Genomic DNA, 25,209 nt, shown 5'->3' on the forward strand with positions numbered 1-25,209 from the left:
CCGGACACATTTTTGGTTCAACAATTTTGCGTATGATCGGCCAATGCGTTGTACCGCCGGACACGAGATGCGTGACTTCAGCTTCAAGAGTAGCTGGACAACACTATCATATGACCATTTATATGCTTCACATGCGATAGCATCCCCAGCTCAAAGTGTTCCATGGGTGATGCCAATGGAAGGCTGGACTAAACTGAATACGAATGGAGCTTGGACAACTGATGGTGGTGCAGGTGCTAGCATAGTACTCAGAGACAGTGCAGGCCACATCATTTATACATCATGCAGGGTGCTATTCTCTTGCATAAACGCCTTAGAAGCGGAACTTAGTGCATGTATAAAAAGGGTTGTCACTTGCAATTCAAAGAACGGAGGTGCCTATTCACGTGGAAATGGATTCCCTGTAGATGTAGGTTGTGAACACGGTCAATGATGAGGTCATTGATAGATCAATTTTCTCCTCGCTGGTGAGGAAAATTAATCATTTGAGGAGTCTTCGTAGAACTATAGTTACACATGTTTATTGTAGTTAAAATTGTATCAGTGATTTCCTGGCTATGTTTGCTAGAACTAAAAGCAGAGCAGTTGAAGAGGTCGTTGATCTTTGTAACTTGAATTGTCACCACCTGAGTAATACAAAGTTCACCCGCAAAAAAAAACAACAACAAAAAACTAGCATATCTCAGCATGTGTAATGCGCAGCGTGCCATGGAAAGCCTAAATATCGTTTTTTCTTCACCATTTTCTATTAAAAAAGAAAAAATCCAACAAATTCATTCCACCCAAATTAAGTGCGGCTACTCGCTCGACGGGCTTGCAGGCAGCAAAGGCGTTCCCGTATGGCGGCAGCGCGCCAGCTCCACGGCCTCCTCCGCCTGCCGCCTCCCCGCCCCCTCCGCCCCGTCTTCGTGCCACCGCCTCCCTGCCGCGCGCGCCCTCCCCCCGCCTCCCTGCGTATTCCACACCCACCATCTCCTCTCCCCACGAAACGCCTCTCCAGCGCTCCCGAAGCCAAAAGCGAGACGGCGGCGCCGCTATTGGAGGAGGGGGAGAATGGAGCGACGGAGGATGAGGCGCGGGGGGCGCAAGAAGGGGCGGAGGGATACGTGGAGAGCGTTGGCGCCGGGGACCCCGCGGGCCCTCCGGCCCATCACCTCGCGGTCCGCGCTGGTCTTGGGGACCCGGTGTTCTTCCTCCTGACTTTCGTCGCCGTCACGGTGAGGCACTGAGTCTCTGCCATCTAATTTCAGTTTCCATTAGAGTTTTTGAAAGATTAATTCTTCCATATTGCTGCAATCTTGAGGTCATGGAGTGTCTCTTCTTATTTCCTACATCTTGTGTTGCCTTGTCAGACATCCGTTGCCTTCATCAGCATGGTAGCGGTGGCGATTCCTACGATGCTCGTAAGTCTGGCTTCTCAATGCAATTTCGAGTTGATGTTACTAGAAAACGGGAAATGAATGAGCACGCGATTTTAAATTTGTTGTTTGGTGTGGGGGAGTGGAAATTGAGAAGGGATTAGGCATAAAAATTTGTACTCATGCCAAAAAAAAATGCATTATGTTAACCCTTCACCATAATTTACATTATCTTCCCTTATCTATTCCCTCGTTGATTCCCACGAACCAAGCAAAGGAATAAAGTTTCCTAACATTCTTACACATAATTCTTATCATGCGCCAAACAGAGGGTTTGGAATAAAACAACTCATCCCATTTCTAATGTCAATACAACTCTCTGCTCTAAACTCATACTCCCCTTCCCAAATACTCCCTCCCTTCCGGTATGGAGGACCTATCTCAAAATATTCAGATTTCCGTTGTATTAGTCCCACTTTTATATTAGTCCCACTTTGAGTCTCAGTGAGTTAAAAATGCTTCGAATCCGACGCAACATTTAATCCATGGAGATAAGAGAGGGGGAATTACACTCTTAGGCTGTCCTCAATGGGAGTGTCATAAGCATATCATGCATGTCAACTTAGACATTTTCGCTGATGTGGCACACAATTAAATGAGAAAAGAGAAGATTTGGCATCATATCATGATACCATATCATATTAAATGATGTACATTGTGTCATGCATGATAGTAAATGAGGCAATCTAAGATACTAGCTTATGATACTATGCACTGTAGAAGTAGTATCATACACTATCATCATACTAGTTGGAGATGGGCAAATGATGATAGTGTATGATATTACTTCTACAGTGCATAGTATCATAGTACCATATCATACACTATCATCATATGCGATGTGCCCCCTCCCAAAGAGACGGGGTCCTCGGCCGTTTCTTGCACAAGTGGCAAATGTTGGGTTCTGGACGATGGCCCTGGTGAGTTCTTGGTAGCGCCGACCGGCCATGGCCATGGGGTGATGGGGATGGTGCGCCAGTCTGGTCTGGCGATGGGGTGGGCTATAGCTCGGCGTGTTTGCCCCGTGGTGAGCGGCTTTGAGGTACTTCGGTGGCGATGTGCCCTTGGCCAGACGATGCGTCCTCGCGGTTTAGACATGGGAGGGGAGTCGACGACGCTGCAGCCCGGTGTGGCTTTGGTGGCCCTGGTGCCAGCGTTGTGATGCCCAGCGGCAGGCGTCTGCGCTCCACGAAATGCTACGGCTTGGTGCTAAAGCGGTGCTCTTATCGGCGTGGTGTTGGGAAGAGTTGCCAGGGCCGACTTGGATGCATACTTGCATGGTGTAGGGGTTCGAGTCCAAGGTCGGGCCGCTGAGGCTGCCCATGATCTTGTTGGCTTGGTGGTCGTGGTAAACTCGATCATACCCAGGGCCAGGCCTGGTTTCAGGCCGGGCTTTGTCAAGCCTGAAGTGACAATCCCAAGCCCGAAGCCCGAAAATATGTGCTTTCTCAAGCCCGAGCCCGGCCCGAATGCAAGCCTGAAGCACGAAAGCCAGCCCGAATCCAGTTTTTCAGTCTACACACGTGTAGGCCCGATCCGAAGCCCGAAAGTCCGGCCTGAAAAGGTGAGAAATGGTAGCTCGACCCGAATATTCTTTCGGTCTGTAAAATGAAGCCCGAGCCCGGCCCGAGAGGCAAGCCTAGCCCGGACCGGCTCAGGTTTTTCGGGCCGGATCATTGGACCGAGCTTCCCATGAACGGGTTTAGGTGGTGGTGGCGGCTGTTAGGAATAAGCAACTTGTATTCCCATGAGGCCATAGGCCGATATATATACATGTACAGGTGTGGAACATATGCAGGAAACCCCTTATACAACAGGATAAATACAAAGGGGTACATGACTTATATTATAACTCTAACACCCCCCCTCAAACTCATGGTGGATGAACAACACTGAGTTTGGAGAGATAAAAGCCATGTTGTGCTCTAGTCTGGGCCTTCGTCAGGAAATCAGCCAACTGTAACTCGGAAGGCACATACTGAAGAGCAATAACCTGATCCTGCACAGCAGCGCGCACATAGAAAGCATCAACACCAATATGCTTGGTGAGCTCATGCTTCACAGGATCGCGCGCAATGCTAATAGCACCTGTACTGTCAGATAAGAGCAGAGTCGGTGTAGTGACAGAAACACCAAAATCCTGAAGTAACCAGCGTAACCAAGTCACCTCTGCCGTCAAAAGAGCCATGGCTTGCAACTCAGCCTCAGCACTCGAACGGGAAAGTGCAATCTGTTTCTTCGTCTTCCAGGCAATGAGAGAACCACCAAGAAAAACACAGTAAGCAGAAAGTGAATGGCGATCAGAAGGATCACTAGCCCACGTAGCATCCGAATAGGCCTGAAGCTGTAAAGAACTGGAGCTAGGAAAGAATAGACGGTGAGAGATCGTGCCCCGAAGATATCGAAGAACACGAAGGAGATGACTATAGTGAACCGATGTGGGAGCAGAGACAAACTGACTCAGAATATGAACCGGATAAGAGATGTCCGGACGAGTGACAGCAAGATAGACAAGACTGCCAACGAGATGACGATAACGCGTCGGGTCAGGGAGAGGAACACCATCAGTAGCACGGAGGTGAACATTGAGCTCCATAGGAGTCTCAACAATGCGTTCGTCAGTAAGAGCAGCACGAGCAAGAAGATCCTGGATATACTTTTCCTGGGATATAAAAAAGCCATCAGAGGTAGAAGAGACTTCAATCCCAAGAAAGTAGCGAAGAGGTCCAAGATCAGACATAAGAAACTGCTCACTAAGACGGGCCTTTACAAAGGCAATATACTCGGGGTCATCCCCAGTGATGATCATGTCATCAACATAGAGAAGAAGAAGAGTCCGACCACGAGGAGAAAGGTGAATAAACAATGCTGGATCATGAGCACTTGCTGAAAAACCAGCAGTAGTGACCACAGAGGCAAAACGCTCAAACCAGGCGCGAGGGGCTTGCTTAAGGCCATAGAGAGAGCGACGAAGACGACATACCATGCCATCAGGAACATAATACCCAGGTGGTGGCTGCATGTACACCTCCTCACGCAGCTCACCATTAAGAAAGGCATTCTTAACATCAAGCTGAGATATAGACCAGTGGCGTACAGAGGCAACAGCAAGAAGTGTACGAACAGTGGTCATATGGGCCACAGGAGCAAAAGTCTCGTCATAATCACGACCATGCTCCTGCTGAAAACCACGAGCCACAAGACGAGCTTTGTGACGCTCAAGAGAACCATCAGAGCGAGTCTTAACCTTGTAGACCCACTTACAAGTGATGGGACGGACTCCGGGAGGAAGAGAAACAAGATCCCAGGTACCAGTGCGTTCAAGAGCAGCAATCTCCTCTGCCATCGCAAACTGCCATTCAGGATGAACAACAGCCTGACGGTAAGAAGTCGGCTCAAGAACAGCAGCACCAGCGGTGGGAAAGCCAAAGCGATCAATAGGCGGACGAGGACGAGAACGCAAACCATAAGTAGGCTGAGAGGAAGAGGACGACTCATCCAAGGAAGCATCCACAGGTCGGGAACGACGAGTGTAATGCTGAGGCAAAGATGGAACAAGAGAAGGAGGAATCACCAAGGTAGAATCGGGGGGTGGCGACGAAGAAGTCACCGGAGATGAAGGTGTAGAATCCAGTGACATGCTAGGTGAGGAGACCGGGGAAGATGGTGGCGGCGAATCGACGAGGGGTGGAGAAGCAGAGGGAGTGGAACGAATAGGCACAGGCGCGACGGGGGTGATAGGTGAGTCAGGAAAAGTGAGGAAAGAGATATCCTCCACTGAAAAAAACGAGGAAGATGGGCGTGGGTAGAAAGGACAAGACTCATCAAAAGTCACGTCTCGAGAGATACGCATCCGACGACCGATAGGATCCCAACAACGATAGCCCTTATGCTCATCACTGTAGCCTAAGAAGACACACTCAACAGACTGAGCGGTCAGTTTGGTGCGTTCGCGAGGGGCAAGAAGAACATAGCAAACACAACCAAACAAGCGAAGCATCGAATAATCGGGAGAACGATCAAAAAGACGCTCAAAAGGAACACCACCCTGCAAAGCAGCGGACGGCTGAAGGTTGATAAGATAGGCGGAAGTGGAGATAGCCTCGGCCCAAAAATGAGGCGAAAGAGAGGCGGCGATCATCATCGCACGAGCCGTCTCAAGAAGGTGACGATGCTTGCACTCAGACACGCCATTCTGAGCATGAGCACCAGGACAAGAGAACTGGGCAAGAGTACCCTGCTCAGCAAGGACCCCACGCAACAGCTTGGAGATATACTCGCCAGCAGAGTCAGCACGGAAAACACGAATAGGTGTAGAGAACTGAGTGTGAACCATGGCAGCAAAACGCTTATAGATAGATAACACCTCACTACGAGAAGACATAAAATATATCCAGGTGTATCGAGAGAAATCATCTATAAAAATAATATAGTAGCGATGACCGCCTTTCGAGGCAAAGGGAGCTGGACCCCAGACATCGGAGTGAACAAGGTCAAAAGGACGCTGAGACATAGTGTCACTATGAGGATAAGGTAACTGGACCTGTTTACCAAGCCGACAACCCTGACAGTCTAAAGACACACCGCCGGAGACAGAGCCAAGAAGACCACGTCGAACTAAGGATGAGAGACGAGAGCCACACAAGTGACCAAGGCGATGATGCCACTGCTGAAAAGAGCTGGTAGACAAGGCAACAGAGGGGGAAAGACTGGCGGCGGTGGCAGCGGAGGGAAGGTGAAGCCAGTCAAGCTCCCAGAGACCCTGAGAGTCACGGTGTCGGGGGCCAGCACCAAGGAGAGCACCAGTGTGACGGTCCAGAACAGAACAAGAGTCAAAGTCTAGAATCACCCGACAACCGGAGTCAACAATCTGATCACCAGAAAGGAGCTGCATGGTAAGTCGAGGAACATGAGCAACATCAGGAATATGAAAAGATGAGGTGCTAAGAATGCCTCGACCATTAACCGGGAGGGAGGTACCATCAGCAGTAAGAACATGAATAGGAGAATCAAGAGCACGAATAGAAGACAAGGTGGATGAATCATGAGTCATATGAAAAGATGCTCCAGTATCAAGAATCCATGGAGATGTACCTGACTGTGGTGAAGGTGGTCTCACAATACCAGAGGAGTCAGTAGCAGAACCAGTAGAACCCGTCGGTGAAGAACCAGAGCATGCAGCGAGCAAGCACCGAAGGCGCGTAATCTCCTGCTCAGTCAGGAGCTCAACGGAAGAGGGCGACGTAGATGCACCCGGCAATGAAGAGCCGGAGACAGTCAGCAGACCACGAAGTCCCACAATCTCCTGCTCGGTGAAGTACATAGCTGAAGTAGACGACGCAGTAGCACTGGGAGAGAAGCGGCCACCAGGCCCACCACCACCTGTGGAAACCGCCAGAGGAGGCGACAGAGCATAACCAACATCATCCGTAGAGGCCATGAGAGGAGCCGGTATATAGCGACAATCACCATGTGCAGAGGCTGTAGGAGGAGTCACAGAAGAGCAACCACCAAGACCGTCTGGAGAGAACGATGTAGAACGACCATCACCATCTGCGAAAATCGCCAGATGAGACGACTGCACAGATGGATGAGCACCAAGCACCGAGGAAAGGCACATGTGCGAGACAGGATCAGTGTAGGGTACACCAAAAACACCGTCAAAAATCACCGGAGACGCCTTTTTTTTTAGAGTTCAGGAGGCTCGATCTGGCCTCGAGCGGAAGTTAGGGCGAGAAGCGAGTGGGCGGGCAGCTTCGATTCCGGGGCGTCACGTCGAGCAGAGAGGAGGACCAGCAGCGGGATCGGACGTGGGGACCGCGGCGGAGAGGGAAGCAGCCGCGGCGCCACGAGAGGAACGACCTGATGCCGATGGAGTGAAGGACGGCGTCCGGCGGCCGCGACAGCAGCCTGAGGAGTCGGCGATGTGAACTCCGGCAGGGCTTCGGCGGGAGCGGCGCCTCTCACGCCAGGCTGGAGCGGCGGGAGCGGCGGACGGCGGAACCGGGCGGGAGCGGCGGGAGCGGCCTGGCGGGAGGGGCGGGAGCGGCCTGGCGGGAGCGGCTGGAGCGGCCTGGCGGGAGGGGCGTAGCGGCGGAAGAGGCGCCGGCGGGAGACGCAGCAGCGAAGAGAAGACGCGGCGGCGGCGGGATGGGATCGGAGCACGAGTTGCGCGTGTGAAAAAAGAGACCTAAAGCTCTAATACCATGTTAGGAATAAGCAACTTGTATTCCCATGAGGCCATAGGCCGATATATATACATGTACAGGTGTGGAACATATGCAGGAAACCCCTTATACAACGGGATAAATACAAAGGGGTACATGACTTATATTATAACTCTAACAGCGGCGACGCGGCGGGGTGTGTCTCCTCCTGCTGTGGTGGTTGGCCTTGTCGGCATACTCCGGTTTGGTCTAGCTTCGGTGGACTTTGGGAGTTGTGGTCATGGCTTGGGAAAAATTCTTACTACACGTGGCCGAGTCTGACGCCTGCGGGTGCCTTCCCCTCCTTGGAAGCGTTGTCATGGCTCTGACCACAACTCCCTTCCTCGTGCACCAGGGGAAACCCTAGATCCGGCTCTTTGGACTAGGTGGCGGCAACGCCGGTGTCATGGTGTTGGTCCCCTCCTTGGAGGCATCGTCCAGGTTGCTCGTGGAGTCCCCCATGGTGGCTGCTGCTCAGGGCGTGGGCCTTCAGGTACAATGTACACCGACATCAACACTTCCTCGATGACGCTTCCTTCAGGTCCGGCCGGGTCCCGCTGTCCATATGCCGACTCCTTCTAGGCGCATAGGTGAGGGGCACATTGGTCCAAGCTGTTCGAGAGTCATGGTTGTTGCAAATGTCTCCGACTTCAATCATGGTGCAGTCCGGTTGCTCCCTGTTTTGCCTCATCGTCTTCAGCTAGATGTTGGACTGGGTGAGGCATGTTCGTAGTAGGCATGGTGGGTGTGGTTGCTAATCCTGGAGATTAGTGTTGTAATAGCCGAAAGGCATTGTACCTGGCTTTTTTGCCTATTCTTCTTTAATGGATGATACACATGCTATGCATATTCTAGAAAAAAAAGGAATATGCTAGATGTCTTAGTAATATTGCTACACCACTTACCATGTTAAGAAAGATGGGAGCACCAATGTATGTAGCCTAATGGCATGCCATGTGATTTCCCGAACTATTTCCCTATATACATATGACCTTCTTCACTTGAAAGAGGCGGCCGGGGGCAAGACTTTGGACGCTTACTTGCTCACTTTGGGCGCGTTTGTTATCTAACTGAGGAAATATAGGCTCCCAACAATGTTCTGCATTTCGTTTGGTTCCCACAAAGCCCAGGTTGCATGACAACAGTAATGCAAACACGACGTTTGGTTGCAAGTATGTTGTCCCCAGATGAAATGTGCTGCTGTTTGGTTACGTGCAAGACATGCGGTTGGGGTCGCAGTGTGGATCCACATGGCTTTGAGGTTACGGGCGCTGCCCGAACTCACGAGGGACTGCCGCGAGGGGCGCTGCCCCATTGAACCTGGTCACATTTGCCCTGAGACTAAACTAGTGCTAGAGTTCCCTTTGGATTAGCCTAGTGCTAGAGTTTCCTTTGGACTACCCTAGAGCTAGAGTTGACCTTGGACTAGCCTAGTGCTGGAGTGCCTTTGGTCTAGCTGAATGGTAGGGTTGCCTTAAAATCCGGCGATAACCAATGTGGTCCTTGGACACTAGCTAGAGTTAGAGTTGCCCTTGGGTCTACACTGCCAGCCGTCACCCATGAGGACCTTCAATGAGGACATCACCAAGAGATTGCAAATCCCCCCTACCCGGGGTTGGAAGTGCTGTGGAGTTGGGTGATGGAGAGAAAGGAGTATCTCGTCTCTCTGACGAACTACCCTCGGACCCAAGCGTTCCCACAAATCTATTTTTCGGGCTTACCTGACAACACTCTTATCTCTTTAACAGAAAGTCTGGAACTCATGACTGGACCCACATGGAACTTCATGTCTTCATGTATATATTCCAAATGCCAGTGTTAACATATTATCTTGTTTTGGAGCTGCTAATAATGTGGCATGTCGTTAGTCATAAAACCAATGTTTATAACAGTAACATGCTGTATCGACTAATATACTTTGTGTCAGTTTATGTTATGTGTGCGCAAGTTAGGAGAAGCAATGGTTGTTTTGACGATAGGGGGAAATTAAAAAGAAAAAGTTATGAGAGTTGAGGAGCTGATTGCTGAAGATTGAAATAAGAGAATGTGTGGTGTCCGAAAATGACAGGTTGAGAGGATGGTTATGTGCTGTGAAAATACCCATCAGCTTCTGCACATCGTTTTGCCCCTTTTACATACTATTAGTATGACTTTTATTTGATGGAGTTTTCAGACTCGGTTCTATTCAACAGGCTATGAGGAGAGCTGCAAATTCATTTGCTCTGCTGGCTGATGCAGCTCTGGATGAGTTACCGAGTACGATGACAGCTGTAAGGCTCTCTGGCATGGAAATCAGTGATTTCACCCTTGAACTTAGTGACTTGAGGTAAAACAACATAACTATATACCTGAGTTTCATATGGATGCTCATCTATTCTTTTGGTTATAGGAAACCAAAGATTTATCCATCTACCTATGTTGTAGCACTATAGTTGCAAATTGATGTAGGTTTATATTATTTGACACACATTAATTGCAGCTGACCTGCCCTCAATTTCACATCTGTAGACCGAACTCAGTTTTAAATCCGCACACTGAATATGATATTGATCTAAAGTTGCTTACAGTTAACATCGTAGACACATATAGTCGAAATCTGAAGAGGCCTAATTTTGCGAATCTGTCATAAGCATGAGAACTCTTGATAATTATTCAACTCATTAGTTCATCCCATTGTGTCTGTTCCTGAAACAACCATTTGCAGCCAAGTGATAGCAGATGGCGTGAACAAGTCAACCAATATTGTTCAAGCAGTAGAAGATGGAATAGGACAAATGAGGAATATAGCTCGGCAGAAGACTAAATGTATGTGTCCGTAATGCTTATACTTACCACACCAGTGCTTATACTTGTTGCATCACTTGATCTCTGATATATATGGTGATGCACGCAGAGAATGGTAGACAAGCGAGGAACTTGCGGAATATTACCACCGCAGGGCCAGCTAAAAGTTTAAATGATTCGTCTAGCCAATACATCGACGGTAGAAGAAATGATCAATCATCTGTTAAGAGTATCTCGACACTTTTCACAAAACGAGATGACTCGTTGCGCCAAATGGCGCATAAGACTGCTTTTGGATGGGAAGTGAACGCTTAGTAATATATTACCTCTGTTCATTAATACAAGATGTTTTTTAGACTGAACAGAGGGAGTACAATTGTTGGTAAGCCACCTTGGTTCTATATGAGGTAGAATGAGAAACTGAAGAGGCAACGAATGGTCTTCGATTTATGAACATGCATACACCGTGTACTTAGGATGCTCCAATTTGGAAATATTGTGCAGCGCCGAAAATGAACTTGTGATAGACGAATTAAGTGTTCTTCCAAAGATGCAATCTGCACATTTTAGGTTGATACTTTTGGATTTTTGGTTTTTATCATAACATAGGTTCACGATCGACAATTTGACTTGTGACTGTGGCCGCACAGTCAAACCATGTGGCTTGCACCACGCAGAGAATGATGCAATTGTGGACTGAGGTTAAGGTGAACTGGTGCTAACACGTGGTCAACTTCTTTGGCTGACTCGTTGCTGGCCATACCGAGCTTGACTTCCTGGCCGCCGCCCGAAATTTGACGGAAGCTGCGCCTGTCATAAGCCACCAACCAAACTCGGCTATACATTGGGGTCACGCGATGTATTCTGCGGCAACCTTGGAGCATCTCCAGCCGCACCACCAACAGGTCCCCCAGACTCCTTTTTTGGCGCCGGCGTAGAAAACAGCCCTATCACGCATCAGAAGCCCAATTTTCGCCGGTTAGGGCCGAGACTGGCGCCGGCGGACCCAGGCCGAACCCGGCGGGCTAGGGGCGCCGGGGCGATCGTTTTTGGCGTGAAAGAACGGCGGGCCCGCCGAGTCAGCGACCCGCGCCTCGTCGTCCTCACACCGCCTCGGTTTTCCGCGGGGAATCAATGTCAAGGCTGCCGCCGGTCAACCTTCCATTGATTCCTCACGGGGCGGCGTTGTGCGGCGACGCGCCCCCTTCCCGCCACGCGTACACACGGCGTCACCCCCCCGGCCGCTATATAAAGGAGTGCTTCCCTCGCCGGTGGACACACCCGCTCGCAGCCCCTCTCTCCCCGTGCACCGCCACCGCCTTCGAGCCCTCTTTCCTCTCCCTCCCCGTTCACAGCCACCGCCGATGATGGGCGAAACGTTCCCCGGCGATGGGGCGGCGGCGAATGGCTTCGGTCGCCGCTCTCTGCATGAGTGGGAAGCCCATCTCCTGCACGAAGCCAACTACCCGGCGCCTCCCGACATGCGCGCGCCGGGGCAGTGGAGGCTTAGCGTCGGGGCGTCCCCGACGTCACACGCCCCGACTACTTCCGCGCCGAGATCGGGCGTGCGCGGGCGTCTCTGACGGAGGAGCAGCGGGCCCTCCCGGAGTACAACGCTAGCAACCACGAGGCGTGGGCGGCGTACTTCGAACGTCGGCAGGCGGAGCAGGTAGCCTCCACCAACAACGTGCCGGTGGTGCGGGGGACCAAAAACAGCGACGGCCGCCGCCTGTGGTGGGGCGCCCCGGGCCGCATGCTCCATGCCGTCCTCGAGCACCTCGAGGGCGGCAACGAGCCTCCGCTGATGTACCCGGCCGCCCCGGTCCCTCGCCGGAGTGGCGGCCAATGGATGCCGAGGAGGATCGGCTCCTCTTCCTCCTCCTCCCACTCCTCCGGGTCGCCGGCGCTCTTCAGCGTTGAGGCCGAGCCCGCGGAAACGCCGCTCGGCCGGCGCACCCGCAGCGCCGGCATTGTCATCAATGAGGGCGGGCGCGCCTCCTCCTCGGCTCCTCCCCACTTCGTCAAGCCGAAGATGCTTGACGGAGCCGGGGCTCGCCGTCGTAAAGACGGAGCCGGAGCTCGACGACGAGGCGGCCATGAAGTGGGCGCGGGGGGACTGGGCGCGGCTGGAGATGGAGCGCCAGCGCCGCGCCCTGGCAGAGATCGCCGCGCGGCGTCGTGGGCGCGAGGAAGGGGGCGTCATCGTGCTTGAAGACAACGACGATGACGCGCCGCCACCGGCCAAACCTGTCCGCTAGGGCGACCCCGGGCAAGGGTCCAACAGCGTGAAGAAGAAGAAGGACGACGGCGACTACGTCGCGCTCAACGAGTTTTTTATTTTGTAAATTTGAAGTTTTCTATGTAAAAAGAATGAAGAACGCTGAAATTTATGTCCTATTTGCCGAATCTTTGTAATGTTTGCCGAATTTTAGCCGAATTTATTTTCAAAAATATTAGAAAAAGGGCGACTGGGCGGTGGCCGGGAACCTGATTGCCCCCACGCTGATTTTTAGCGTCGGTTCGCCCTCATGCGGCGATTTTCCGAGCCCTATCCAGTGCTTCAACAATATCGATACAAGTTCATGTAGTCATTCGGGTTTTGGACGGTCCACGCCACTTCCGCCCCTCGTCGGTGTCTCGCGGGCCCACCTGGCAGTGACGCTACTGCAGCGGCTCCCATCTGTCACGCTCACGCCGGAACGATGGATCCTGTCCGTTGGATGAAACCGCACTTGCGTTGGATTCCCAGCATACCTAGCCGAGGAGCAGAGGCCAACAAAAAACTTCGTTAAACCCCAGCAGAGCGAGGGCGCGCGGCGGCGGGGCGGCGGGCGTAGGCGGCGGGGCTCGGCGAGAATGTTCGGTTGCGCCACTAGCGGCGAGAGTGCGGGGCGATAGCCGACGGCTTGAGCGCGTGATTGAATTAGCGGTCAAGCGGGGGACGCGCCGGCTCGGGCTGCGGTAATTCCCCAATCGCCTCTTGCTTCGGCGCCCGAGATTGAGAGCCCCCACGGGCCAGGCGCCGCAGGACCTCACCGGAGTGGTGGGCATGCCGGCGGCGATGAGAGGTTGCCGTGCCGGCGGCGAGCGGCGATAGCAGGCTGTCTCCCTCACATTCTCAGCCTACAATGTTAATCGAAGCTGCGCTAACTGGCTCGGGTTGATTTTCCAATAAAAGGTTTGCCCCGGCTCCTTCGCAATCCTGGCTCCGCAGCTGCTGCCCTCAAGTGTTCATTATTATGCAAAGCTAGGCCACATTTCTGTTGTAGTAGTGAGTACTGGCAACGAGCTTTTTCCTATAAGATGCCTAGGTTTTTTTCCCATCCGACTGCATATAATTTACCTTTGCTGCCTAAATTGCAATATTTATGCTCCCAGCTTTAATCTGGCCCAAGTTGTAATGTCATATTCTGTCAGGAGCAATGGTGGATATACTCTGAATCATGCCCAGCTGAAAACATCTGTGTACAAATTAATTCTGCCGAAGTAACATCCTTGCTATGTTTGCATGATTTAAGTCCTCATTGTGGATGTAGCTGCTCTCTTCTAACAATAAGCATGCTATGTCTGCTGTTTTTTTCTTCATGTTCGAGTCCTTTCTTTTGCTACAGACAGATTTCCACTGTTGTTCCCTTCTTTAAATGTTATTCCTTGGTTGGGTGCTTTTAATCAGGTACAATGGTTCCTGCCAACCTAAATTTAATCCTGCACCATATGTTCTGAAAACAGAAAGCTTTGATTTGTTGCTCTAAGCGAGCCTTGACACTGAGGATAACAGTTGCAACGTTTTTCTTTTGCAGGAATTTTTCATGTAACTTGTCCTATTATTTCCTGGGTGGTCCTCACTGTTAACTTTTCAAGGAAGTTTGCTCCATGAAGTACAAAAGTAGTGGACATTCTTCCTTCTTCCGCTTATGCTGTCAGTGTAAGGAGGGGATTGGCGGCCCTCTTCTATGCACCGAGCAGTGCTAAGTTTCATGCGTCAAGCCCTTGTAAAAAGAAGCTGCCCTCCGGCGTTGCGACTTTACTCTGTGGCTTGTTGCTTGAAGAGCTTAGATCATCAAGAACCTGCTGGAAGCTTCTTTTTCAGCGAGTATAAAAACCCGTGTCTTCCTCCCTTGATCACACTAGCAGTTCGTACATCAAACTGGAACAAGGCCAGGAAGATTACCTTCAGGGAGTGTGTGAAGTTATATGGGCTATCCCGGTCAGTTGGGCTGTTTGCATTGCTTATGCAACCCTTCTTGCCGCGAAGAATCAGAGAGATCCGGTGCTTCATACGGAGCATTGTTGATTACTGTGGAAGTGCTGGCCCAGAGTTGTTTGAGTTGGCACCTATGTTGGTCAGTAATTTGGGTGGGTCAATGACATTACTACAAGTTCATGCTACAGCCATTCGGGTTTTTGTAGAGTTGTCAATGTTTGAGGATGCTCTTCTCACTTACATTGAGGCCAAGAAGGTTGGAGTTGAACTGCAGTTGTGCAACTTCCTGCTGAAGTGTTTAGTGGAGAGGAATCAAATCATGTCTGCGAGGAGTTTGTTTGATGATATGAATACTTCTGGTCCATCACCAAATGTGTACTCTTATTCAGTTTTGATGAGTGCTTATACACATGGAGATAGGTTATGCTTGGAGGAAGCTTTTGAGCTTCTGTGTGAAATGGAAATGAAAGGCGTGAAACCGAATGCGGTAACCTATGGCACTTACCTCTATGGGCTTTGCCGTACCAGACATGTGTCATCTGCATGGAATTTTCTTCAAATGCTTTGTCAGAGAGGCTACCCTCGCAACAGTTATTGTTATAATGCTGTGATTCATGGTTTCTGTCATGAGGATCAGGTTCACAAAGCCATGGAGGTGTTTGATGGGATGAAGAAGGGCGGGTTTATCCCAGATGCCCATAGCTATAGTATATTAGTTGATGGGTTATGTAAGCAAGGGGATCTATTGGCAGGCTATGACGTGCTTGTCGAAATGGTAAGAAATGGGATTGCTCCTACTCTGGTCAGTTATACTTCACTTTTGCATGGTCTTTGCAGAGCTGGAAAGGTTGAATTGGCATTTGACTTGTTTAGGAGGCTCAAAGAACAAGGTGTCAAGCATGACCACATAGTTTACAGCATTTTTCTTGCTTGTTGTTGCCAACATTTGGATCTGGAGGTTGTCTATGACCTTTGGAATAACATGGTTCATCATAATTTTATTCCAGATGCTTACGACTATACTAGTCTAATATATGCATTCTGTAGACATAGTTACCTCAAAGAAGCATTGGGAGTATTCGAACTCATGTTTGAGAAGGGAATAAGCCCGAACATTGTGACATGCACCATTCTAGTTGACAGTTTCAGCAAAGAAGGGATGATCAATGAAGCCCTCCTATTCCTGGATAAAGTACGCCATCTTGGAATTGTTCCCAACCTTTGTATGTACAGAGTTATCATAAATGGTCTGTGCAAGGTCAACAAATGCGATGATGTGTGGGCCTTTTTTGCAGACATGATAAAAAGAGGCTGTGTTCCTGATACTTTCATCTATAGTATTATTATTGATGGCTGTGTGAAAGCACTGAAACTTCAGGAGGCTTTCAGATTGTTTCATAAAATGTTGGATGAGGGTACAAAACCTAATATATTCACATATACTAGCCTAATAAATGGTCTTTGCCATAATGACAGACTTTCTGAAGCTGTGACATTGTTTAAGCATATGATTTGGGAAGGATTGACACCAGACAGGATTTTGTATACATCTCTTATTGCATGCTATTGTAAGCGTTCAAACATGAAGGCAGCTTTGGAAATTTTTAGAGAGATGGAGAAAGGGGGTTTGTCAGCAGATGCTTTTGTTTATACTTGTTTAATTGGGGGCTTCAGTAAAGTGCTTGCGATGGATGGCGCACAATGGTTGATGGAAGAAATGATAAATAAGGGGCTTACACCTACTGTAGTAACTTATACAGATATCATAGTTGGATACTTCAAAACTGGAGATGAGAAGAAAGCTCATATGATGTATAACAGTATGCTCCAGGCAGGCATTACACCAGATGACAAGCTGAGTAGTATGTTGGGATTTGGCAATGATGGAGATAGTTTTCAGGACTCCCTGGAAGAGAAGGATATATCATAAGTTTTCAAATTGTGCTCTATGGGTGAACGATTACTTTCAACAATTCACTGGTGGTGGAGAGGGAGAGCAGTTGAAAAACTTGGTATACAGTGAGCAGCTCTCAGTGCTGTAGCGAGCTTGTACAAGCGATACTAGAATTGCGAGGGCCTTGTGTATCAAAGTGGCCTGAAGACATAAGCATGTCTATCCACGTATTCCTTAAGTTTTCTTATTTGATAGTCAACTGAGAAGCATTTTTATTGAGATGAAAGCAGAGAGCAGCCGTGATTGATGAGATCTGGCATACAGCATGTCATTACAGACCCAGGATCAGATCTAGACTGGTGTCTGTGTGTCAAGTGAACAGTGCTAGGCAGCATCTAGGCAATCTCAGAGATGTATATGATAACCTACAGTTCACCAGGTTTGCAGCTGTTATATTGTTTTACTTTTTTTTTCAGTCCTTATTTACACCGAAATTCTACTGTCGGTGTTCTACACCACTTGGTTCCATGCCAACCTTAGAAAAGGAACCTCTCGAAATGGTATATTGGTATTACACCATGCTGCAGGGAAATGTTCTGCACCTATAATATCTTAAGCTAATAGGTCGTCGTATGAGTTGGTGAGTTTCATACATACCTTTGTTGTTTAATGAAATCAGAGCACCTCTGGACCCTCTTTGTACGCATACTGATCTGTACATCTGTTTTCCTGTTGAAAGTTTAGGAGGATTTAGTTTTAGTTCGGTAAATTGAGCAAAATATAGTCCAAAAACGACTAAAAATTAATAAAAAGATATAAAGAACAGTGTAAGTATGTATTTGTTACCTTTTCCGCATCCTTCTGGTGCATGTATTCCAAGTTTACTTCTTGTCCATCATTTCAATACCATTCCATGTTTCTATCTCTACTGGGTTAGTTTTTGCATGTACAAGCATTCATCATTTGCAGCAATATTTCTGACAAAAATTGTTGGATTGCATCTTCCTTTGGACGATTGAGTTGCTTGTGTTAATATCCGCTAATGCCTTCATCAGGGTTTCGTGTTACATGGACTTCTGTGGATGAACATATCAAAGACGATCTTGATCTTCAGAGTACTGCTCAAGAGGAAGAGGTAGCAGATTCTGCTCAGAATTTTCTACAGCATATTCGAGCGAGTTTCCATCTCGTTGGTGATACTTAAATGGTGCTAATGTGCTAGGTGCAGGCTATTATACTTGTAGCAGAAAGCATGGGAGAAGGCACTCGGCGTGCTTTGAATAAAATTGTGCAGTTGAGGCTGAGAAACTTGTATGTTGCTTCATATTCCTCTTTCCCTTCAGCATCACACTTCCTTTATACCATGTATTTTATGTGTGATAGAAAAATCATATAGTTTTGGTCTCTGTCTGTTCACATTCATATTGCCATGTACCGAAGTATAACAATTCATAGGTTCACTTTTTTAACTAAAACCACGACAAGAATTATGGAACGTAGGGAGTACATAACAATTCATGTCACAAGACACAAGTGAATGCTGCCAGCTTTCCACAGTTGAACTAAGCCGCTTGATTGGGGAAATCAAATTTGTATTAACAAATGTAAATCTAATAACAAGAGTGTTTGGTTGATTGATTCCATTAATTCTGTAAATAATTGAGGGGTGGAATCTTCCTTTCTAAAACTTTGAATTTCATGGGTACATTTTAGTCATTTTGTTTGTTACTCTTCATGGCTACTATTTATTTCAAGAGCCAAAACATCAATATTGCTACCTGTATCTGACCATTTGAAAAGAGAATATTGTTCTTTTATATAGTGCAGCCCGGTACATGAATATGGCATGCTATTTCGCAAGAGAACGTGCACATCAATTACTGTTAGATTTAGGTTTAACTTCATTACCTATCCTAAGCTAGTGCACCTATATGAAACTCTAGTGGAAGTGTTGGGTCATTACCATAGTTGAAAAGCAGAGTCCCATGGTCGTGTGCCTCCCACTCTCCCAGCAGCGAGGAGTTGGTCAACAGACGTGTAGGATTCCCGCGGCACAACCTTGTGGTGGCCGGTGGTGGTGGATGGTCTTCGCCTCTCTCAACTAGGTATAATGTGTTTCTTTTGCACCGTGCCGATGTACTCCTGTGTCATTATAATAGGACTTATGTTTCTTTTGGGCCTATGTCCCGGTGAATCTCAATACAAGTAATGCATGAGTCATCACCAAGATCACTTGTGTCATAATTGGGAGATAGGAAAACTCTTGGTTGGTCAATGGGATTTGATGGTGAATTTATGCCTACCCCCCTCCTAGAATTAAGGTACCATTGTCAGAATGCTCGTCTTAATTCATAATTTGAATTATTTAGACAACACGATTTATGTTACCTTTCTTTCATGACAAAATCTTCTAGTTGAGCCATGTAAAACATTCTTAATGAAGTCAAAATTAAAACATGCCATGATGGTAACACAAACATCATCGATTGCATAGTCGATACAAGAGAAGAGATGTCATTACGATCAATATCTTCTTTCTTTATTCACGCCTCGCTACAAGTCTTCGTTTGAACCTTTTGAGATTTTCCTCAAGAGTCATGTTTGATTTTGCAAAGCCATTTACACCCTACCATTTAAACTCATTTGGAAAACTCTATTAAGTTACATACATCAGTAGAGTCCATAGTCTTCATTCTACATGGCGAAAGACCATTAACATTTAATGTTGAGGCTCAATGCTAGGTGTTGTATTTGGGATTTCATAGTCCTCGGTTCCACATGATGCATATGAACAAAGATTTCATGGATATTCAGTATGTAAGATCGCTTCTCCTCAAGATTTGTGTTCCTAGGCTCCGGCTCCCATGAGCACATTATTTTTGTAGAACATATATCATGCTCCAGAGTCTAATGTCTTAACAAGTACAAATTTTTATTCTAATCCGCATTACCATTGGATAGAAAATGGAGAAGAACTAACGAAGCATGGCACATGATTATAACAGCATTGATCAGAATTATAATCATAAGCCACATGGTACATTAGTATCATGATTGACATAGATTGGCAAACTTGCAACTTTAGAATTAATGTGTGCTTCAGATGTCATAAGGGAGTAAGTATACATAGTCATGGTTAAAAAAAGGAGTTAGAATATTAGCGTGTTTTTCATCCATTCTCCAAATTAGACTTCTCGTTGGTTCCATCTTAATAAGAGAACTTCCTTTAATTGTGGTGATATGGTCTTACTAGGATAAGTGACTGTGATATCTCATCTTTAATGAGACGTTCCATTCCCTCCTCGGCATGTGGTATACTAGAACAACCTCAATTTCGATGATGTCTCATTATTTACACTTCTCTTACAGTTTGGTTCTACCAAAGCGCACATGATCATTGCAAACTATTCATGAAAATAACTCGCCCCATGGCTAGACTAACATCACATGATTGTAATTCAACTTAACTAGGGATTTAAACCACACATAATCATTGTATTACAGGGACTAAGTGGTTCACCTCAAAAACATGAAGAATCAAATTGCCTTCTAATGTATTATTCTTTATTGTCCTTATGACAAAACCCTAAGTCTCGACTTTATCAGGTGAAGTGCCCTTAAAATGCTCCTCAATAGAGGCCAAGCACTCCTTGGCATAGTTTGAGTCGGGAATTGAGTCTCTTATTTCAGCTGAGATGGTTTTCTTTATTGGACCTCTCGCACTATTTTGCTTAATGTCGTAAAAAAAAATCTTAGCGTAATTCTCAATGTTAGTGGTAGGAGTCGTGGGAGCTTTCCCATGTAATGCATGTTGTAGGTTGTTAAGCCCAAGCATGAAAATGTTCTTTTCCTTCCATTTGAGAAAATCAAATGGAGTGGGCGCTTCCCCATGTAATTCTCAATGTTAGTGGTAGGAATCGTGGGAGCTTCCCATGTAATGCATGAAAATGATCTTTTCCTTCCATTTGAGAAAATCAACTCCATCATCCAAGTAAATGGTACCATTGTTGGTGTTCATTGCTAAAAAGAGGTGATAACTTGAGCGTCATAACAAAACTTCAACCGTGAATTAACTTTGTAATTGATCTGAATTAGAAACATGTTTAATTGTTGCTCTAATCTTTCTTACCATTGAGTTGAAAACGAAAAGAAACTTGTGTATTTATAATTGACCATAGAAATAATCAACATTAGTCAGAATATTATCATATGTTGTAAGAACTTTTGCTCATTAAATATTTGACCAAAACTTTTTGTTGGTTTTATTTTGCTTGGAGAAACTTCAAATTGCATAAAGAAACCCAAAATATTTTCTTTGGGGCGTAACCCTCTCAACAACGCGCCACATCGGAACCCGGGTCCCCCCCCCCCCCTCCCAGTGTCGCGCCGTATCTTGATCTGGATACGGTGGCAAGTGAGCGAGGATCGGGTCGTTGCATCCTTAGTGGCGTGCTACATTGGTGCCCGGATGTAGTGGAAAATAAGGGTCTTCGCATTTGACCCGACGAGTGTGAAGGGTAAGGAAACTAGCCAAGCCTAGGAGGATCCACTTAGGTAGCTGGAATGTAGGTTCCCTGACAGGGATGCTTCGGGAGCTAGTTGATGCAGCGGTGAGGAGAGGTGTTGATATCCTTTGCATCCAAGAAACCAAATGGAGGGGATAGAAGGCGAAGGAGGTGGAGGATACCGGCTTCAAGCTGCGGTACACGGGGATGGCTGCAAGCAAAAATGACGTAGGCATCTTGATAAATAAGAGCCTCAAGTATGGAGTGGTAGACGTAAGAGACGTGGAGACCGGATTATGTTGGTCAAGCTGGTAGTTGGGGACTTAGTTCTCAATGTTATCAACGCGTATGCCCCGCAAGTAGGGCACAATGAGAACACCAAGAGGGAGTTCTTGGAAGGCTTGGAGAACATGGTTAGGAGTGTACTGATTGGCGAGAAGCTCTTCATAGGAGGAGACCTCAATGGCCACGTGGGTACATCTAACACAGGTTTTGAAGGGGTGCATGGGGGCTTTGGTTATGGCATCAGAAATCAAGGAGATGTCTTAAGCTTTGCTCTAGCCTACGACATGATCGTAGCTAACACCCTCTTTAAATAGAGAGAATCACATCTAGTGATTTTTAGTAGTGATCAACACTCTAGCCAGATTGATTTCATCCTCTCGAGAAGAGAAGATAGGCGTGCATGCCTAGACTGTAAAGTGATACCCGGAGAGAGTATTGTCCCTCAGCATAAGCTTGTGGTTGCTGACTTCTGCTTTCGGGTTCGTGTCCAGCGGGATAAGCGTGCCAAAGTCGTAAGGTGATACCACATTAAAGTTTTCTAAATGAAATCTCCTACTGGTTCCATTTTTCCAAAAAAATAAACATGTTTTCTAGCATAAATCCAGGGAAAATTTTATTTAGAAAATTTTAATGTGGTATTAATGTTGACGCCATTATTATGATTTTTTAGTGATGATCTCGTTTTTAGTACCATTTGAATGTTAAAATATTAAGATTGTAGAATGATATTAATGTTAAGCACAATTATGACTCGCTCCCTAAAGTTTCTGAATATTTTATTAGGAAATTTATTTGGGCATGAAGTGTATCTTGATGTCATCCTTATTGCATTTCCTTAAGGGTGTGATTATTGCTAACGAGTTGAGGCCATGTCAGGCAGAATGCTAATGGCTGTGTGGTTGGTTTTCCGCACCGCACTGTGTGATCTAATAATGTTTGGCTAGTGCCTGTTGGAAAAAATTAAAGTATTTGTCGATGCATTTTAAATGCCCGGCTAAGTTGTACTCCCAAGTCTGATGTCAGCCTAGCCATGAGGCGAGATCGGTTACCTTTTGACTGAATGATCATGTGTGCTATGATACAGTTAAGATGCATGAGAAGTGTCAATAATGAGACATCATCGAAATTGAGAGCTTGTTCTATTATACCACATTTAGGCTTACTAAGACCAATAGCACTTACAACAAAAAAACTGTGTTACTTCTCCGATTAGGATGGAACCAACAAGAAGTCTTATTTGGCTAATGAATGAAAACCTCACTAGTGTTGTGACTACTTTTATTATGTTTATGTGTACTTACTCCCTAATGAATAATAGAAAGCACACATTAATATTAAAGAAGCAAGTTTGTCAGTCTAGTCTCAGTTATGACATTAACATTGCTTGTGGCTTGTGATTATATTTCAGGTGAACTTTGTTTATAATCATGTGACATGTTTTTTTATTAAGTTCTTGTCCGTCTTACGGACCAAGAACTAAAATTAATGCATGTTAAGACATTAGACTCTAGAACGTGATATATGTTCTACTAGAGTAAAGTAATCACCAAGAGCCTAGGAACACAAATCATGCGATATGAGTTCCTATGCATCATGCACTAAGAAGGAATCATACACTAAGAAGGACTAGGAAATCTCTATTATATCACCTAATGTTGAGCCTCGGTATTTCCCTATGACAAATAATGAACTAATTGGTGCGTGATTGCTCATCGTGTATTGTTGCCATATAGGGTGAAGACTACAAGCTCTGGTGTATGGAACTTAGTAGAGTTTTCTAAGTGAGTTAAAATGGTAGGCCATAAATGGCTCTGTAAAACTAAACGTAATTTTGAGGGAATTTTTGAAAGGCTCAAACAATGGCATGTAGCCAAAAGGCTCATAATAAAGAGAGAAAAGATTGATCACAATGGCATCGTCCTGTCTTGACTGAGGAATTGTCACAATGCTTGTGTTATCATTCTGGCATGCTTTTATGCTGATTGAATTTTTAAATATCCTGCGAGGCTCAACATGAAAGTTTTGTCATGAAAGATACTCCCTCCGTTCCAAAATAGATGACCCAACTTTGTACTAAGTTGGGTCATCTATTTTGGAACGGAGGGAGTAGGAAACATGGCATGTTGTAAATAATTCAAGTTATGCACTAAGTCAAGCGCGCTGATACAATGGTACCTTAAGTTTGTGGTGTGAGTTTCACTGCCTTTTGTGGATGAAATCTCATTGGCCAACCAAGAGATTTGATGATGCCTCATGCAGTATTTGTATGGAGGTTCACCGGGACATGAGTCCAAAAAGAGTATAAGTCATATTATATTGGTATACACTGATAGAGTATGTACGAAACACATTAGGCTCAAGTACTCTGTCTCACCTGCTCCGAATGTCGATGGTGATAAAATTGTGACATTTCAATGATCGAGGAATCAGTTAAAACTGACCTGATAATGCCAGTTCTTTATGCTTCGGTTGTCAAAAGCACCATATGTAATAAAATATGAACATATCCTTATTTATGTGAGGTGTGTGTGGATATTAGGAATTCTACTGCACGCCATGTTACATCTCCACTTTTGTGGAAAGAGCTACATCATGGGAAAGCTCAAGAAAGGACAACCATGGCATCATTAGTGATGCAAACTAGTTCGTGTTATGTTAAGAGGCTACCAGACATGTTATATGTCGAAGGAATTCTTTTCCCAAAATTAAAAGTAGTAGACAACACCTTTAAACCAGTTATAGTGATTATGAACATGCAATGCTCTATGCGAGTAATAACATGTCAATTGTGTTGCCAAAACTATTGACACTATATTAATGTTGTGGAAAATAGAGTCCAAGATTAAACATATGATGTTTGTCTTTTGCGGTTCATCTTGCTAAAGGATTACCACTGACCCTTCTATGGCTATGTTGTCAGACATAGGTCTGGAGATCCTTTTGATGACAGTCAAATAAACCAATTCCCATAAAGTATTATGCTTTTCATTTCAAGATATGGTACTGTAAGTACCGAGGTTCGGTGACATTTCTTTTGTCATTGTGACACTTTATTTTGGTTTGTTATTTCTATTGAGAGTTGGCCTATGATGTTTGCTTGTTAACCTTATGATAAAGGGGTAGAATGTTGAAATTGATCTCCTGGTATAACAAACCGAGAGAAAGTGGGGGAGAAATGTCTCTTCCCCTACGCACATGTTTGATCCTGGCACCCAAAACCGAAGTTGGTTTCAGTTCCTTAGGGCATGTACAATGGTTCTATCTTAGGAATGCCGCGTAGGATAAATGATGAGGTGGAGGAGAGAGAAATCATAAGAAAAGGCTTGTCTTCTCTTAAATAAGAGATGATCTCTTAGCACAATATGTCTCACCATGTTTTTAGGAATAGCTAGTTATTGAAGATAAGGCTAAGAGATGACCCATTGTAGACATGTTTTTTGTCATCTTTAAATTACGTGCAAGACTTAAGATAAGACTATCTTATCAACCATTGTACATGCCCTTAGCGTCTCTGGCGCGCATGCACAAACACGTTTTATGGGTTAAACCCCCTATATTCCTAAATCTCAATCCTGCTCGTGAGTGCCCGATCTCTGATTATCTTTTCGGTGTTCTAATCATGAGATTAGGATCCAATCACATCAATTCATGTCTCTCATATTGTTTACTTCATTTTTTGGCTGTCCAGTGGCAATCAGCACCTTGAAAATGTGGTTAACCAACAGTTACTTGTACTACTTGTATAATGAAGAGGGAACAATAGGTCATTTGTTCTTGCAAATGACATATGACGAAACAATTACTTTTCACCAGGAAAAGAATATCTACAAAAGGTTTACTAGGATAGCCCCATCTCCAAAATAATTGAGCACAAGCCTCTAGCTGGAATAACTATAATATATTCAGAGCTTTG

The 25,209-nt window shown here is 46.2% G+C and overlaps 2 protein-coding genes across 7 annotated transcripts; both read left to right on the forward strand.

Annotated features, from left to right (window-relative positions):
• The first annotated feature begins 783 nt into the window (after positions 1-783).
• On the forward strand, positions 784-10,989 carry LOC109770047 (uncharacterized). The gene is made up of 5 exons (XM_020328753.4): positions 784-1,217; positions 1,353-1,403; positions 9,817-9,950; positions 10,329-10,429; positions 10,518-10,989. Coding segments are annotated over exons 1-5 (666 nt in total). The 5' UTR covers positions 784-839; the 3' UTR covers positions 10,520-10,989.
• A 2,171-nt stretch (positions 10,990-13,160) lies between these two features.
• Positions 13,161-24,386, forward strand: LOC109770046 (uncharacterized). Of its 6 annotated transcripts, none has more exons than XR_012202060.1 (5): positions 13,161-13,586; positions 14,209-16,945; positions 17,562-17,641; positions 17,729-17,817; positions 24,217-24,386. XR_012202060.1 is itself a non-coding variant. In XM_073508210.1 (5 exons), the coding sequence occupies exons 2-5, from the start codon at positions 16,918-16,920 to the stop codon at positions 24,266-24,268; spliced, it is 249 nt and encodes an 82-aa protein (XP_073364311.1). In that variant the 5' UTR covers positions 13,169-13,586; positions 14,209-16,917; the 3' UTR covers positions 24,269-24,386. The 6 variants fall into 6 exon arrangements, 2 of the variants coding, with proteins under 2 accessions (XP_073364311.1, XP_073364312.1); XR_012202061.1 differs by lacking the exon at positions 24,217-24,386 and adding an exon at positions 23,030-23,303; XM_073508210.1 differs by having other exon boundaries at positions 13,169-13,586.
• The last annotated feature ends 823 nt before the right edge of the window (positions 24,387-25,209 follow it).

This window comes from Aegilops tauschii, chromosome 2 (assembly GCF_002575655.3).
Source record: "Aegilops tauschii subsp. strangulata cultivar AL8/78 chromosome 2, Aet v6.0, whole genome shotgun sequence".
NCBI classification, from domain to species: domain Eukaryota; kingdom Viridiplantae; phylum Streptophyta; class Magnoliopsida; order Poales; family Poaceae; genus Aegilops; species Aegilops tauschii.

Bases quoted from the DNA above. Each gene is read 5' to 3' on its own strand.
- LOC109770047 (XM_020328753.4), top strand. From the start codon at position 840: ATGGCGGCAGCGCGCCAGCTCCACGGCCTCCTCCGCCTGCCGCCTCCC. The intron at 1,218-1,352 runs GTGAGGCACTGA...TTGCCTTGTCAG, and splicing joins TGACTTTCGTCGCCGTCACG to ACATCCGTTGCCTTCATCAG. The intron at 1,404-9,816 runs GTAAGTCTGGCT...TCTATTCAACAG, and splicing joins TGGCGATTCCTACGATGCTC to GCTATGAGGAGAGCTGCAAA.
- LOC109770046 (XM_073508210.1), top strand. From the start codon at position 16,918: ATGTATATGATAACCTACAGTTCACCAG. The intron at 17,642-17,728 runs GTAGCAGATTCT...CTAATGTGCTAG, and splicing joins GTACTGCTCAAGAGGAAGAG to GTGCAGGCTATTATACTTGT. The intron at 17,818-24,216 runs GTATGTTGCTTC...CTATGTTGTCAG, and splicing joins CAGTTGAGGCTGAGAAACTT to ACATAGGTCTGGAGATCCTT.